The sequence below is a fragment of the Schistocerca americana genome, chromosome 8, assembly GCF_021461395.2.
Source record: "Schistocerca americana isolate TAMUIC-IGC-003095 chromosome 8, iqSchAmer2.1, whole genome shotgun sequence".
Classification (NCBI taxonomy): domain Eukaryota; kingdom Metazoa; phylum Arthropoda; class Insecta; order Orthoptera; family Acrididae; genus Schistocerca; species Schistocerca americana.
This window is the reverse complement of record NC_060126.1, coordinates 356,667,808-356,685,243: the sequence shown is the minus strand read 5'-3', so window position 1 is coordinate 356,685,243 and position 17,436 is coordinate 356,667,808. Positions and strand designations below refer to the sequence as shown.

Genomic DNA, 17,436 nt, shown 5'->3' with positions numbered 1-17,436 from the left:
TAAAGGTGGTCCACTGTTATGAAAGGCTTGCATATATGAAATTCCTTGTCATTATGGTAAAAGATGAATGGGACAAAAAATACACACTGTATAAGAAAGGTACATAGAGTAATATTGCCACACCCACCTTCTACAGCTTATCGAATCTGCAATGGCTGAACATTTTATTTACACTGGCCATTCCATGGGTTATAGAAAAGTCAAGATACTACAATTAGCAGACAATTTGCTCAACTGAGGCAAGAGTTTTCAGCTCAGTGAATCATGGAAATCACTCAGTTTACATATGCACTCTCAGAGGAATTATTATTGTGTGTGTCCACTGCATGGCATATCAACACATACCACCTGTTTTAATAATCCACCATATAATTCATAAATGCTGTGGATTTGCTGATGGCACTTCCATTGTTATACATGTAGACTGTTGTCTCTTGTTGTCAGAAGTTTTATCTCTGACATACACAGATTTACTCCACAGTTTTGTGCCAAGGATTTAAATTGTACCATTAACTCACCTTGAAGGTGGGTGTAAGGTTATCAGCCGAAATATCAGAGTAAGAAATGCAATCCGGAACGTTTGCCCAAAAGATGATTGAACATGTTAGAATTCAGTTATAAAGCCTGAAAAATTTCAAAAATCGGTCCTGATAAATGGCCAATGGCAATGTGATGGATGCATCAACCTCTCTAGAGTCAACTTGTTTTTTTTTTTTTCTAATTTTTGATGCGACTAACAAACAAAGTGGTGTGCATTTTCACTTAAAATAGTATCTTACAGTACACACCTAAGGGATTGTTTCCTTTTTATTAACATCCATGGTCACTGAGGAAAACCTTTTAAACACCAGTCGATTCAACCGATTACTCAGTGTTAACTCTACCACCATATTAAAAGTACAGTTAAATGAACAAAAAAGCACATATTCTGGTTGATAATTGGTCTCTCTGTTGGATTATTTTGTTTTTAATTGTATTTACTACTTTATTAATTTTTAAAAGGAATTTTAAGACATACATTATGCAGGTTCATGTTCGTGAATTAAATAGAAAATATTTAATGAATTCCCAGGCATAAAATTATGTCAACCTACACAAAACATTATTGCACTGATTAATAAACTCATTAACGCAATACTCCTGAGAAATATAGTAATTATGGTTTACACCTCTGAAAGTTTTCTAATTAGTATCATAGCCTGGAAATTTGCAGCAAATTTTAGAACTCCCCTTTTCTCCATATAAACAGAAGCACTTTTTCTATTTGATCACAGTCAGTGAGACTCGCATCCTCTCTCGTGATATTTGAATTGGACTCTGCCACAATTTCTGATGTCACGAACTTTGAGCCCTTCTCCAGGAATCAGTTCCTCAATACAACAAACATAATTTTTAATTTTTTTGAAGAAAAGTTGGTAATGTCACTAAAAGTCATTCGCCTGGTTTTAGGGTTATCAAAATTGTCGTCATTGTTATCTGCCTCTTCAACCGATTCATCTGACAATACTTTTTGTCATCACTGTCACTGAAATCCTGGAATGCTTACTGTTTTCTTTACTTGTTCATTTTTGTGACTTCTCTTTTTATTTGTTTCTCAGTTGACACAGGGTTTGGGAGAGATGTTCTGCCTTCAGTGCTGGTATTGGCAACACTCTTTCTTGGCTCACTTTCTGTTTTTCCTTTTCCCATATCTCATGCCATGGAGCAGTTTTATGACTGCTTCTCCCACCAGTGCCAATCTGGATTGAGATTTTGGAGACTCTATCATACCAGATTGTGGTGAAGATGGTTTATTAAGGACTTCTGTGGCTCGAATTCCAAAGGCAAAGAACCCAGACGACATTGGCAGCAGCATTAGGATTGCTGGTTTCCATTAATTCGCTAGGAAGAACAGGGAAAGTGTCCTTTGTAATTGAAGTCAGTCTTCTGTCCGCTTTCCTGCACCATTTTGTTAATACTGACCTCCAGTCCATTTTAAGGGGTCTATAAAATGCCACATCTAGAATTTATAGCAAATGTGTGGCAATCATAGGGAGACAGATGAATTTAAATTTGTATCCCTTACATGTTTTCAGCACCTTTGATGAAAAATTGTAAGACAGATTTTCACTCAGCACTGCTTTCACTACTCGTTGTTTCCTGGCCCAAGGTTTTACAATACTCTGGAAACAGTCTTTGAAAATGACTTCATCGAACCATCCAGACTTCAGCATGTTTATCCGGTTCTTTGAGACTCTCATTGTGTCTTACGTATCTCACATATGTTGGGATTTATAAACAACATATGCAGGCAGGAGTTCACCATTGGCTGTTCCAGCAAACAACATACTGATTGCTGATTTAGAAGATTTCATTATTCTCTCTGGATGCTTAGTTCCTCATTTGAAAATACAAACTTTCCCACCAAAGTCATTAGGATGTTAGAAGGGCTGATGCTCTCTAGTGTCTTTTCAAGGTTTGCAAAATAGTTCTTAGGTGTGTTGGCATCAATTTAAAACATAATTAATAAAAAAGTTATAATTTTGAACAGAGAAAATAAAAATTCCTTCTTCAACGGAAAACAACATAAAATCAGTTGCTGCTAACTATTCAAAACTACGGAACCTTTGCTTCCTTAGCAGTGAAGTTTCATGAAATTCACTTTGACATCATGGCATTTCAACAAATGAAACCATCCACCCACTCTTCTACAGGGAAACTGTTTTTCAATGCCTTTGCATTCTGTACATTTTTGTCAAGATAATGTTTTTCTGATACACAAATGTTGAAATTTTAAAATGGAAGTACCTACCATGAGACTGTAATGCGGCGTTCTGCAGTGGTGTTTTCTTCCTCTACATTAAACACAGTTTCCTTTCTGCACTTTCCTGTTTGTCTTCTCATTATATGGTCTTGCAATGTTGTTTGTGGAATTCCATACTGAATTGAAACATTTGTAATGGCTAATCCATTTGATGTTATATCTTCAGTTGCTTTAGAAAAATCTGAATATTTTGAAGACATCTGTAACCTACTGCATTACAGAGAAAACTGGCAATGGAAGTATAGAAATCGCAGCAAGACAATAGTTTTGACTCAAATCACTATGCACACTTGGTACCATTTGGCATTGGGCGAATTCTGGCACACAAAATGCTTTCTGTGCTTGGTTCGCTGTTTTCAGCAAGTGTAATCCTTGGTGCCTCTGTTGGCATTTTTCTGAACTAACTTGACAATACTGCTTTTTTAAAAGTATCTTTTAAGTCTTTCATGTACTGTTATGTTACATTTAGCCATTTACCTATGACACTTGAAATCGGTTGCCTGTGCTTAGTTTTTGTTTATTGTTAGAAGGACATGTATAGTTTTTTTTCAGTTCTTAATAAGCTCAATCATAACAAGGTAGTCTCGCACATTGTTCCAGGTTGGTGCAGCTTCACAGTCTGCAACTGTATCAGCACCACCCTCTTCAGTGGCAGGTGGCGCAACTCAGACACAGACTGATTCAGTAAATGCTGCAGCAGCTGTCGCTCTTTCTGCAATACAGCAAGTGCAGGCAGCACGTGAAATTAAAAAGCAGGTAGAAGGTCCTGCTGGCAAGGCCGAAGGTGGACGCAAAGGTAGTGCTACTGTAGCTAGCTTGGCTGCTGGTACACTACCAACCAGTATACAAGGGGCACCAGCAATGCCATATGTGGCTGCAGGTTCAACAACACTCCCACGTTATGCAGTCCCGGATGTGGCCACATATCGCTATGATGAGACTTCTGGTTATTATTATGACTCATCAACTGGGCTTTATTATGACGCTGGGTCACAGTACTACTATAACCCGCAAACTCAGCAGTTTCTGTACTGGGATGCAGAACGGCAGACATATGTACCGACTCCAGTGCAGGGTGCAGCAGCTTCAGGTGTTGCTGCAACAGCAGGTGCCACCACGACAGAGGAGTCTGGTGCTGGTGGCAAGGATGACCCTAACAAAAAGTCAAAGGACAACAAACAAGACAAGGTAAGCTTGATTTTGTGGTAAAAAACTGAAATCATTGGTATAACTTACTGTCAAATGTACTGTGATTCAGAAAGCTATCTGTGGAGTATACTGAAGAGATAGATTGCTGCTTGCCATAAAGATGACACATTGTGTTGCAGCCAGAAAGACACTTAGACATTAGCTCTTGGCCAAAGCCTTCATCAGGAAAGGAAACACACATACCATTCATTCACACATTGCTCACACATGACAGTCATCTCCTGCAGCTAAGACCGGGGTGCAGCTATCATGTAGACTGGAAGCAGCAAACTGGAAGGGGCAGGGAAGGGGAAGGGATGGCAGGGTACAGGTTAGGGGAGAGAAGAGATGTATCTGACAGCACATGAGGGCGCTAGACTGCCAAAATGTACAGCATTGGAAGGCTGTGGGGACAGGGAGGGGGGGGGGGGGGGCTGGAGGACAGGAAGCAAAGTAAGAGAAAAGGGGTAAAGGCAGTCAGGTGCGCATTGGCAGGGGGTGGCACACAAAGAGAGAGAAGGTACAAGAATAGGGAAGAGGTAATAGGACAGAGGGGCCGGAAATGGTTGGGTGGAGTGTGTGGGGACAGTGGGTTACTGTAGGTTGAGGCCAGGATAATTTCCGGAGTGGATAATGTGTTATAACTCCCATCTCTGCAACTCACCAAAGCTGGCTGTGGAGGGTAGTATCCAGATGGTTTGGAAAGTGAAGCAACCTTTGAAATCGAGCTTGTTATATTCAGCTATATGTTGTGCTACAGTGTGGTCTACTATGATCTTGGCCACAGTTTGGCAGTGGTGAACAACTGGTTGCTAGTTACACAGCAGGGAGGCCGCTGTTTTGGTAGTTGGTCAATGCATGCTCCATTCGTATTACGTATTTGCGGTGGAAACTGGAATCCACAAATGTTCGGGTTTAGTTAGCAAGTGCACGTAATGGCATCAGTTTCATTGCAAGTGACTGTAATCTATGTGGACATTACTGTGATAATAAGAGTGTATTCGTCTACATGTAACAGTCATTGTCTGTGGCCCGGGCCACATCAGATTGTGAAGTGTCAGTATTCAGGCTAAGTGGAGCACAGCTTACATTGGTAGCGACATTGGCACCAATTGTCACACTGCCAACCACCAGGCACGTTGTTTTTGGCTGTGGTGGAAGCATGTGATGTTGGCGACTGTGGGGACAGCAGAGGTGTTGGCAATAGTGGAGTCTGTATGTATGTGCACGTACCAACATAGCAAGGCCTAGGTATCCCACCTACACATACGAAACATGGTTGAGGCAAAAAGCGACACAGTGTGTGCAACCAAGTCCTCCACGAAAACTTCCGAGCACTTAGAACCAAATAATATACAGTCAGACAAACTGGAGTACATAATGCAATACATTGATGAGGAATTCCACACAACTACAAAGGATACAGCCACAAAAGTACTGGAGTTAAAAGTGCAAACTCACTCATTGTGCAAAACCACATGTAAAACTGACTGGCCGTATAAAAGAATTGGAAAAAGGAAATGCCAGGCTTAGAGAAGAAAACAAAAACAAGACGGTCCATTCGTTTGCTAATGTGCAGCCACTGCTTCACTTGTTCAGACAACTGCCACAAAATGAAGGATTGAGACCACACAAGCCAAGGAAGATAGCACACACTGTTCATCAAATCCAAGGACAAGAAAGACACAGAGGAAATACATACACATCTGACAGAGCTAATTGACCGAAAGAAAGAAAAGGTAAGACCCAAGAAAATGAAGATAGCAGTGTAGTCATAATTGAAACAGAAACAGAGGAGGAAACCAGAAAGCTGAAACAAAATATGGAGCCAAATAAAGAAATGATTTGCGAGCCATCTATGAAGCGTAAGCTGAAAGTGGTGGCTTATGATGTCCAAGTTACCATGCCAGAAAGCAAATTAGTTGAGACACTGTGTGAACAGAACTTGGAGGGAACAACAGATAGAAAGCAATGCTTAGAAGGTACAAAAGTCAGGTTCAGAACAGGCTCTCAGAAGAAGCTGATAGTGAATTATTTACTGGAGGTACATCCAAAAGTCAGGCACAGTTGATTACACAGAGAAGAACATACATTGTATTTCGACCAACCGCTGTGAGGGATTACTTTGCTGCCACCAAATGCTATAACTGCCACAATTATGGGCACATTGAAGAGCACTATAAGGAAAACAGACAGACATACTCCCACTGTGAAGTGTGTGGTCATCAAAAAATGAACTGTACAGATACCAAGTGAGTTCCAGTGTGCATTTCACATGCAGAAAGGATTACCTGTCATCTTTGTAAGAAAAAGAAATCTAGGTCGAAAATAAAGTGAGCAGCAGAAAGAGCCAAAATATTCTGGTCCAGTGTGGCAAGTAGAACAAGAAGGTACAGACAAGTGTGACAGCGAGATGGATAATAAAAAGGCCAGTAATAATAATAATAATAATAATAATAATAATGGTAATTGAGAGAAGGGGTGGAGTTTCTGGAAGTGGCTAAAAAGAAAGGAAAACAAGGAAAAGATGGCATGCCTATCTCTAGACAAGGAAGACTTAAAGGAAGACATACTGTCAAATTCAGAGAAAGTGGAAAGTTCAATAAATTCAAAGTGTGGTAGCAAGCAACTCGTTGTAGTAGCAGAGTGTGATAACATGCAACAGCTAATGTAGGAAGACCACAAAAAATACACTATCATAGAACTTAGTGGCATAGAAGAGTAACGGACGAAAGAGACTCTGCCTTCAGAACACTATACAAGAACATGACCTTCATGTCACGAATAGCCCACTCAACCCACCTACTTTACAAAATTGCACAGGTGTGGCAACAAACAAAGGTCTCACCCTTGCAGACTCAGAAGTCAGTGACCATGTTGCCAACTGGAAGGTCTGTGATGGACTTACAAGAAGTAACCATAATCTCACTTACTTCACAATTACAAATCCACATAACGACGTAGACACTTAACATTCAGCCTGAGTGACTATACAATCTACACATAGTGGATTGGGAACTTTTAAAGGCAGAATTCAATATACATCCACTGCAAGCAAGCGAATACGATGTTGAAGCCAAAGCGGCCGAATAGGTGTGAGTACTGCAAATGATGCAAGACAAGGCGATCCCAACATTTGTCAGGAATTCAGAACAGTTTAAAATTCCCCAGAGTCGCATCCTATAGTGCAATATCTAGTCAGAACTTTGTTTCCGGATGATACAATAATGGAAGACACAGAGTTCCATTAGCCTCATTGCTTGAATTACTAGAGCAGCATATGAAATTTTAAACGTTTTTATTGGCCGAGATCCAGCAACCATACGTTATTTAGTTACAGGATATATGTATGGCCACCTCAGTTGCACAAAATTATTGTCAAATTGGCCATGGTTTTGAATGCATTAAGGCAGTCTTCATCAGAATAAAAAATTACATAGGATTACGTGTAATCACACCATGTGTGAAAAATATCAGAGCAAAAATGCTCTCGTCAAATAGAAAAGTCACAAGAATAAAAACTAAAATGTAACATGTTTGTCAACTGTATAAAATATTCCATGGAAATATAATGGCAGCCGCGAGGTCACTTAGGACCAAGAACTGCAGCAACACAGCTGCTACCGTCAGTCTGCCTGTCCACTCGTACCATGTTCTCCACTTGTACCATGTTCTCAATACTCGTGGTGTAACGACTTTGGTGCATATACGCAGGCGTGATCATAGCTGCACACTGTATCTGTGGGAGTGGCCAACAGACACTTTCACCCTCTTTCGTGACTCAAGCTGCTCTGCTTGCAGCGCGACGAGGCTCTCCATACACATTTTTTGTTACTATCGATACATTAAAATGCAGTTCCCTTGGCCACTACCCAGCAATTTACAATATTTACATTATAATTACAATCAATTACACACATTCAGAAATAAATGCACTATTATGTCCATTATGTATTAAATATAGATTCTGTAATGAAGCTTACAAATTCAGAACCAGAAGTACAGTACAAGTTGTCAGTGGATATTAAACGGCAAAAAATTTTGGATAGTGCAGAAGATATTTTACCTGCATTTTCAGTGTTACACCGTCCCCTCCAGTTTGTTGTTTCCATTCAACGTGACAGTTGCATTCTGGTCCGAGTTGCCGGAGAGTGCAGTCACATGTGTGAGATGTACTTGTTTGTGTGAATGAATATGTGTGTGTGTGTGTGTGTGTGTGTGTGTGTGTGTGTGTTTCCTTTCCTGATGAATGCTTTGGCCAAAAGCTAATGTTTAAGTGTCCTTCCATTATGCCTGTCTGTAGCTCAGCATGTCATCTTTACAGGTGATAGCAATCTATCTTTTCCATATATTGTTGATATTTCAACCTGGAGTTTCCATTGTTTGAATAAACTGAAGAGAAATTTCAGAAAAATGACAGCGTTCAGTGCTTACAGAATTTACTCAGGTTGTCACCAAACCTCTTGGATCAAGAGTATATAGATGGTAGTTGGTCCTAAAATTAGTGCTCATGGTGACCAGAAATGTTGCAGCAGAATTCTAGGGAAGGAGGGGCACATCATAAGGATTGAGAATTGCTTAGCAATACATGGCCACAAACATAGTCTTACACCACTAGATAGTGCTGTACAAGAGAGTACTGCCCCCACACTCATCAGATTTATCGAGCCCTGATGCATTTCTATGGGGGACCATGAAACATCTCATGTATCGCTACCCTGTGGTATCTGAAATGGATCTCATCACAAGAATTGTCTGTGCAGCTCCTGCAGTAGAAGAAACTCTTGTTGTGTTGGAGTATGTGTGGCAGTCAGTGCTCTGACTTCGTTATGCAGGCTTGGTGTCTGATTCAAACTTCAAACATCTGTCGTAACATTAGAACTAATTCATGTCATACACTATGTGTACTCATTATGTTCAATAAATGTTTCAAATGAATCACACTCTTGTTTCATTTCCGATTTGCTACCACTTATCCCTGACATTTGCGGCCATGGGTTACTATGCAGTTCTAATCCTTATAATGTGCTCCATCTCCCGTGGAAGTTTGTCGCAACATTTCTGGGACACGGTGTATGGGGATGAGGAATTGGAAGTCTGAAATGAATGTTTCCTGAATGAACAATTGTGTACGAAGCTCTTGTTTGTGCATTGACTTCTACATTGACATTGGTGGTGCGACAGTGAGAAACAATATCCAGTATCCTATATATGCCCATTGTGCTTTTTTTCCCATGCGGTGTCATGAAATGCTTGGTGTAAGAAATGTCCATAGAAATTGAAGAGCATCCTAGCTGCTTGTCTCAATCATTGTTTCTGTGAGATTGCTATTGACTTATGTTGTTGTTATGAGGTTCAAGTTGTTTATATCAATAAAAAACTGTATATTCATTTCCAAACATTAATTCCTTATCTCAGACTACTTAGTTTAAGATTCACTAACATCTATATAGTTTTGAACCTAGTGGTTTGGGACACACACTGTAGAAATTGGGGTGGCAGGGAGATAAGCAATGTAGTTGATTCAAGGGGAGAGACTTGGCATGGAACAGATGTAGAGAGCTTGGCTGTTAAGAATAACATGTAAGTAGAGCTAACAACTAAGCTAGTATAAGAGGAAGGTGAAGTATACAGTGTTATAATTACAAATTTGCATACTTTGTTTGTTTAAGGTGAAAGTAGCAAAGAAAATAGCAAAAGACATGGAACGCTGGGCAAAAACCTTAAACCAAAAGAAGGACAATCCACAAGCAACTGCAGTGGCGACATCAGCTGTGGCTCTTGGGAAATCTGTTGGAGCAGCAGATGCTGGTTATGCCATCCTGGAACGCAAGGAGCGGTCATTGGATGCACAGGTACTAATATACGATGCAGAGAGAAAATTGTTTTTTCTGTCTCGACTTCCTTTCCCCAAAGTTAAGTTGTTATTGTGTTCCTTAGTTCATAATTGAGATCTTTCACTATGATGTGGAACTATTCAGTTCTACAAGAAAATAGGGGAACGTGGTGGTAGTACATATTTTTACACGCATACAGTGATTATATTTAACTATGTTGAGTTTCTCCCTCTCTTAAAGACACACACAAGAGTACTACTTCATATTGAGAAATTCTTCTGTGAACTGGGAGTTCTGTTGTCTGAACTAGGAGTTCTGTTGTCTGAACTAGGAGTTCTGTTGTCTGAACTAGGAGTTCTGTTGTCTGAACTAGGAGTTCTGTTGTCTGAACTAGGAGTTCTGTTGTCTGAACTAGGAGTTCTGTTGTCTGAACTAGGAGTTCTGTTGTCTGAACTAGGAGTTCTGTTGTCTGAACTAGGAGTTCTGTTGTCTGAACTAGGAGTTCTGTTGTCAAGCATATATGATCTGTAGTTTGCATTTGTAGTTAATTGTATTACCCATGAAATGCTTTACATTACTTGGTAGATGATCAAAGACTTTTATGGCTGACTCTCTCACTCCTTTCTTGGTCACATTAAGGCTAAGTGATGGTTAGTGTAAAGCATTTCACCATTAAGTCCAATGTTCACTCAGTGCACATGCCGTGGGGCTTTGTCCGGGATGTGGAAGATGCTCTTCCGGTGGCTATCGAGTATGCAGGATGCAGCCAGCTGCAGGTTGTTGCACAAGTTGGCACCAACAATCCCTGTCATCGGGGTTCTGAGTAAATCCTTGGGTCCTTTGGACAGCTGGCTAAATCGGTGAAGGCGGCCTCCATCTCTCGAGGAGTGGGAGCCAAGCTGACAATCTGCAGCATCGTACCCAGGGTGGCCTGGGGTCCTCTGGTTTGGAGTCAAGTGGAGAATCTAAACCAGAGGCTGCGTCAACTCTGTGATGAAAATGGTTGTAGATTCCTCGACCTATGCTATGGGATGGAAGGTTGTAGGACGTCCCTCAATAGATCAGGGGTGCACTACACACAGGAAGCAGCTACGTGGCTAGCACAGTACTGTGGCATGCACATAGGTTTTTTTTAGATTAGGTTCCTCCCCACAGGAAACAAACCATTGGCCTGAAAAATTACCAGTTCGTGACACTGATGTGGGTGTGCCAACTGTAAAAATTGTTAGTTTGCCTAAACAGGTCATTCCAAAGGATTTAAATATGCTAAATCTCATGTAAGTAAATCGTTGAAGTGTCTGTAGCAAGATCCCCGAGTTACTCTCCAAAATAAACAGTAGCAATGCCAATATTGTATTAGATACCGAAAGATGGTTGGAACCAGACATAAATAGCAATGAAATTTTGAACTCGAATTGCACAATGTTTAGGAAGGATAGGACTGATGCTTTTGGGAGGTGGTGTGTTCATTGCAGTTAAAAGCTGTTTAAACGCAGTTGAGATCAATACTGGGTTGGACTGTGAAATAGTCTGGATAAAGCTGTCAATCAGACAAGGATTGACCATTGTATTAGGGTGTTTTTATAGACCACTAGCATCCCCAACAAATGTCGCAGAGCATTTCAGGGAAAGTCTTGCGTACATAGGAAGTAAATATCCAAATTATCCATTAGTTATAGGTGGAGACTTTAATCTGGCATCCATTGACTGGGAAAATTACACGTTATCACAGGGGGCAGAAGCAAAGATTCGTGTGAAGCTATTCTAGTAGCGCTCTCAACATAACAACCTTGATCAATTGGTTAGAAAACCAACTCGAGATGGAAATAAATTAGATATCTTGCTGACAAACAGACCTGATTGTTGTGAAGAAGTTAATCTAGAATAAGGTATTAGCGACCATACTGTCATTGTGGTTTCTATGTCAGTGGAAGTCAAAAAAGCGTAGAGTTTTCTTGTTGGGAAAGCAAATAAAAGTGTCATTAATAAATATCTTCATAGTCAGATCCAAGCATTCACAACGGGACACAAATATATTGAGCATCTTTGGTCAGAATTTAAAGGTATTGTCCACCATGTGCTAGAGAAGTATGTGCCTAGCAAAAATACAGGTGAGGGAAAGGATCCACCTTCATACAACAAACATATTAAGAAATTGCTGAGAAAGCAAAGAATTTTGCACAGTCATTTTAAACGTAGTCACTGCCCCGCTGACAAACAGAAATTATGCGAAATAAAAGTAGCTGTCAAAAGGTCAATGAGAGATTCTTTTTCCGAATTTGAATGCAATATTTTATCTTCAGATTCTAAAAGTAACCCCGAATAATTTTGGTCATACGTAAAATCTATGAACGCTAAAAATAATTCAATACCTTTTCTTGCTGACAGTGCAGGTTATGTAATGGATGATGATAAATAGAAGACCGAAATTCTAAACCTAGCTTTGAAAAACTCATTTACGGTAGAGGACTGCAGCACCATTCCCCCTTTCAATTATCAAATGAACACGTGGATGGCATACATAGTGTAAACACTATGTATGCCATCCTCGTGTTTATCTGGGGTTGTGAAACGGTTAAGATCCTTATACGCCAGGAAGGCATCTGGCCCAGACGGTATCCCCATAAGATTATATGTTGACTAATCCATCATCTATCAGAGATCATTGGAACAGCAGAAAGTTCCACGGGACTGGAAGAAGGCCCAGGTCATAGCAGTATATAAAAAGGGTAGAAAATCAGATGCACATAATTACCGGCCAATTTCACTGACATTGATTTTTTATAGAATCATGGAACATATTTTGTATTCAGACATCTGAGAACCTCACCTGCAGAAACCAGCATGGTTTTAGAAAACAGCTATCATGCGGGACACACTGGCCCTCTTCATGCATGATATACAACAGGCCCTAGATACCGGCTCCCAAGTTGATGCAATATTTCTCAACTTTCGAAAGGCATTCGACTCAGTTCTGCACTGGCTCTTGCTCCAAAAAGTGTGTGCTTATGGTCTTTCGATGACATATGCGGTTGGATAGAAAGTTTTCTAACAGACAGGGAGCAGTGTGTCATCCTGTACGGGGTGACTTTAACAGAAATAAGCGTAACTTCACTTGTGCCACAGGGCAGCTGCTTTTTATGATTTACATAAACGATCTGGTTGATGGTGTTGACAGCGGCATTAGACTGTTTGCCGATGATGCTGTAGTCTACAGGAAAGTAGTATCACACGAAAGTTGTGAACAAATCAATGAGGATTTGCAGAAAATAAATGCATGTTGTAATGACTGGTAGTTATCTCTCAATATTAGTAAATGTAACCTACTGCGTATAATAAGGCGAAAATCTCCATTAATGTATGAGTACAAAGTAAATGCCCAGTCTTTGGAAGCGGTAACATCCGTCAAGTATCTGGGTGTGACTGTTCGAAATGATCTCAAATGGAATGATCAGATTACACAAGTAACAGGCAAGGCGAACTCGAGATTGTGGTTATTGGTAGAATCCTGAAGTGATCAGTCCTTCAACAAAGGAAATAGCTTATAATATGTTAGTTCGCCCAGTCCTAGAGTACTTTTCGTCTGTATGGGACCCTTACCAGTTGGGTCTGGTTCAAGAGATTGAGAAGGTCCAAAGAAGAGTGGCAGGATTTGTGACTGGTACATTTAGCCACCATGAGAGCGTTACAAATCTCTTAGAAAGTTTGAAGTGGGACACACTTGCAGATAGACGGTGCACGAAACAAAAGGGGCTGCTCACAAAATTCCGAAATCCGATCTTCGCCAAGGACGTAGAGCATATATTATTACCACCATCTTTCAAATCGCGCAATGATCACCGTTCAAAGATAAGAGAAATTAGAGCTCATACTGAGGTGTTCGGACAGTCGTATTTCCCTTGCGCGATCCATGAGTGAAACAGAGGGTGGGAAATATGATTTCTGTGCGAATTGTGCCCTCCTCCACACACCACTTGTTGGCTAGCGGAGTATATATGTAGATGTAGACCATCTACTATTACGAATGTTACTGTTTTTTTCAAACATTATTAATTGTTGAAAAGAGACTTCGTATGGGAGAAAATGTACTATGATGCTGTTGTCAGTATGCCCAACTGTTTAAATAAGTTTCTACAAGGAATTCTAAAGTGGACACCACACATTATCCTTATTACTCACTTATTTGCTCAATGGCAAATTACTCTAGGATATCACACTACTAGACATTAGTGAATGAAATCAATAAAAGTAACTCAACTTTTTGGAATTTTTCATCTCCAAAATCTGTTGCTATGCACAATGCAAAAGTTGCAGAACTTAGACTTTTAAGATGATTTTAACATATGACTTCCAGTTCAGGTTCTTATCATTATAAAAAAATTTAATATTGTGTTTCATTTATTGCATAAAATAAGGGAAAGGCAACCACTTGCCTATAGTAGATTGATGTATGGAGCACAGTAACACACAACAGAACACAGCATTCACATAGCTTTCGAGCACTAGCTCTTTTTCCAGCAGTAGTACCCATTCACACATACAGCCACACAAATGCACACTCCTGTGGCTACAGAGTCCCATTATTGATACTTGATCATTGAAAGCAGTTGCTTGAGCTGATGCAGGTGGGGAGGGGATAGGGAAAGATACAAGGAAGGGGTAGCAGGAAAGAGGCAGATCTATCGACTGATGACTTCGCAGTTCCACAAGACAAAAAAAGCACAGAGGAGTACAACAGAAAGAGATGTTGGAAGAGGGAGAGGGGGTGGAAGGAGAGGAAGATGAAGGGGGGAGAGGAATGTAAGAGAGATGGGTTGAAAAGGGGAGAGAAGGAAAATATCTGCTTGTGGGGGCAGTGGAAGGAAGAAGGGTGGGAGAAGGCAGTGCATGATCTGGATTGAGGAGGAGTGGTAAAGACAAAAGAGACAATGGGAAGCAATGGGAACAGTTTAGTGGAGGCTTAGCCCAGGGCGTTTTGGAGAGTTCAAGATGTGTAGTTCAAAGTAACTTGTGCTGGAAGGGAGTATCGAAATGGCACTTGTAGTGAAGCGGCCGTTGAAGTTATTTCTGTTGTGGTATGCAGCACGCTCGGCAACAGCATTTTCAAGTTTGTGGTTTGCCACAGTTTGGTGATGGCCATTCATCAAGTAGACAGTTGATTACTTGTCAGGTCCATATAGAATGCTTACACACATGCCCCTGCCCTTTATTTGATAGGAAATGACTGTGACTGGACTGTGGTAGGAGGTGGTGGGTGAGTGTATGGGACCAGTCTCAACACCTGGACTGTCCACAAGGGAATGACTCATGGGGTGCATGATTGGGAGTAGGGTTGGAATAGGCATGGACAAGGGTATTCTGTAGGTTGGGTGGGCAGCGGAACACTACTTTGAGGGATGTGGGTAGAGTTTTAGGCATGGTATCCCTCATGTCAGGACATGATATGAAGTAGTTGAAGCCTAGGCGGAGGATGTGATTGAACTTTCCAGGGCCTGGGTGATTGCGTAGGAGTATGGTCTATGGCTGGTTAACAGGTTTACTGGAGTCAGATGAGTAGATGGCACAGAAGACTCGTTTATGGATGACGTAGATAGTAAATTGTCTGTCAGTAAAGGCTCTGGATCAACAACTTGCTTTCCAGTGTGCATATGGCATCTATGGGTGGTGAGGCTTTAAGGGTACCTGTGCCAGTACCACGGATTTGTTTTTAGATTTGGCCTTCAAAAGTTAATTGTAGGTCAAGGTGTGGTTGACTAGGAGGATTAGGAAAGAGGCGATGAGTTTGGTATCATGGCTGCAAGGCCATGGGCATGGAGGATGTTGGTGTGTAAGGACGTCGCATCCACAGTGACCGACAAGGAGTCTGGTGGTGACGGGAGAGGAATTGTATAGAGGTAGTGAAGGAAGCGAGCAGTCTCTTGACTGTAGGATGGGAGGCTATGGATAATAGTTCAGAGTATTTGTCAACAAAGACAGAAGTTTGTTCTGTGGGAGTGTTGCACCCAGCCACAATGGATGACAAGTAGGCAGACCTGTGGGGTTGGATGTGTGAAGTTGGGAAGTAGGCAAAAGGTAGAAGGGTGTAGGGTTTCTGGTGTGTGGAGGAAGATGGCTTCAGGTGTCAGGTTTTGGGGTGGACGTAAGGCCATAAGAAGCTGTGTGAGATCATGGTGTACTTCTGGGATGGGATCATGATCGTAAGTTTATTGATTTACCCTCGTGCATTATTTCTAGTGGTATAGTCATACTTAATGCAGTACTGAATGACATGTGCTGTGTTTTATCTCAATTCAGTGGCACTTTTACTAAATTTCAAGAACATGTGGTTTATATCTCCAAATGTTGTAGGTAATCCATTAGCTTGGTTGTGTTACTTGTGTTGTCTGTAAAAATATCTGTTTCTGAGTGTTGGATAGGTGATGGAAGGTCACTCACAGAATAGCAGAAGCATTGAGTGATCAACTGGTACACAAAAAAGGAGAATGAAAACTTTGACAGCTTTTGGAAGAAATCCTGTGACAAGCTAGAGTACAACAACACACATGTGTGTGCATGCAACCGCCCCCCCCCCCCCACCACACACACACACACACACACACACACACACACACACACACTCTTTACATTGCACTGGCTGGATTGTGTGTCCAGCTGACTCACCGTAGGTGCACAGGTTTGTGTGAGTTTTACATTCAGTCAGAACTTTCCTTACTATGTTGATGGAAGATCTTTTACTGATATAAAACAAGAGTAAATTAGTCCCTATTCTGATGATACTGTTTTGTTGTGTACATTCCCTGAGTTTCATACTAAAACACATTGCATCCTTTTAGTTTCATAGAATGAAAACCCAGCAAGATCTGAAATCATAATATTTGAGCTTCTCTAAGAGAATACTGTGAACTGCACAATAAAATGCTTTTGACACGTCACAGAAAATACCAACTGACAATACTTTGTGATTCAAATTTTATAATAGCTAGGAACCTGAAAATGTAGCATCTATTTTTGGTGAAATTTGCTCCTTCTTCTACTACTACTACTACTACTACTACTACTACTACCCTTGTGAATGATTAGGGTATGAATTTAAAAGGTGGTCACACCATCTGCCTGAATTCAATGTCTTGATGTTTTGATATAGGTTTCTGGTAGTTGGAGAGCTTTCTGGTGGGAGTGTTTGCTTTTTGAAAACTTCAAATGTGGTTCTTTTTCTAAAACGATATCTGCTTGTGGGTTTTTTTTTCCCAACAAATGATCATTTCTTTTGAGAAGCAGCGAAGTTTTCATGATGTTGAATTGAGTGCTTTCCTTATAGAAGTAGAACCAAAAATAGCTCCTATTTGTACATTAGTGGAAAAATTTCGGCAATGTCAAAATATGTTTAAAGGTTTTTGTTTTTCAGTTACTATAGTGCAGAGTGCAGACAGTGTAAACTGGCAGTCAGCTGCTAAGGTAAACAGGTGAGAATTAGGACTGCCAGAGGAGTGAGGATTAGTGCGGGAAAACAAGCCACACCTCCCCCTCACAGGGAAACATCCTGCACCCATGTTCTGATGTCCTGCAAAAGCGTAACTGACACATGATCGCAGGGATCTCCAATCCCTT

General features: G+C 40.8%; 1 protein-coding gene across 6 annotated transcripts in view; it reads left to right on the top strand.

The window, feature by feature from the left end:
- LOC124544705 (RNA-binding protein 5-like) overlaps nucleotides 1–17,436 on the top strand; it is a 122,427-nt gene that overhangs the window by 97,270 nt on the left and 7,721 nt on the right. For all 6 annotated transcript variants that reach the window (XM_047123349.1, XM_047123346.1, XM_047123348.1 and 3 more), the window contains 2 exons: nucleotides 3,404–3,991; nucleotides 9,664–9,846. In XM_047123349.1, the coding sequence (XP_046979305.1) occupies nucleotides 3,404–3,991; nucleotides 9,664–9,846 (771 nt within the window). The remainder of the gene's footprint in view (nucleotides 1–3,403; nucleotides 3,992–9,663; nucleotides 9,847–17,436) is intronic.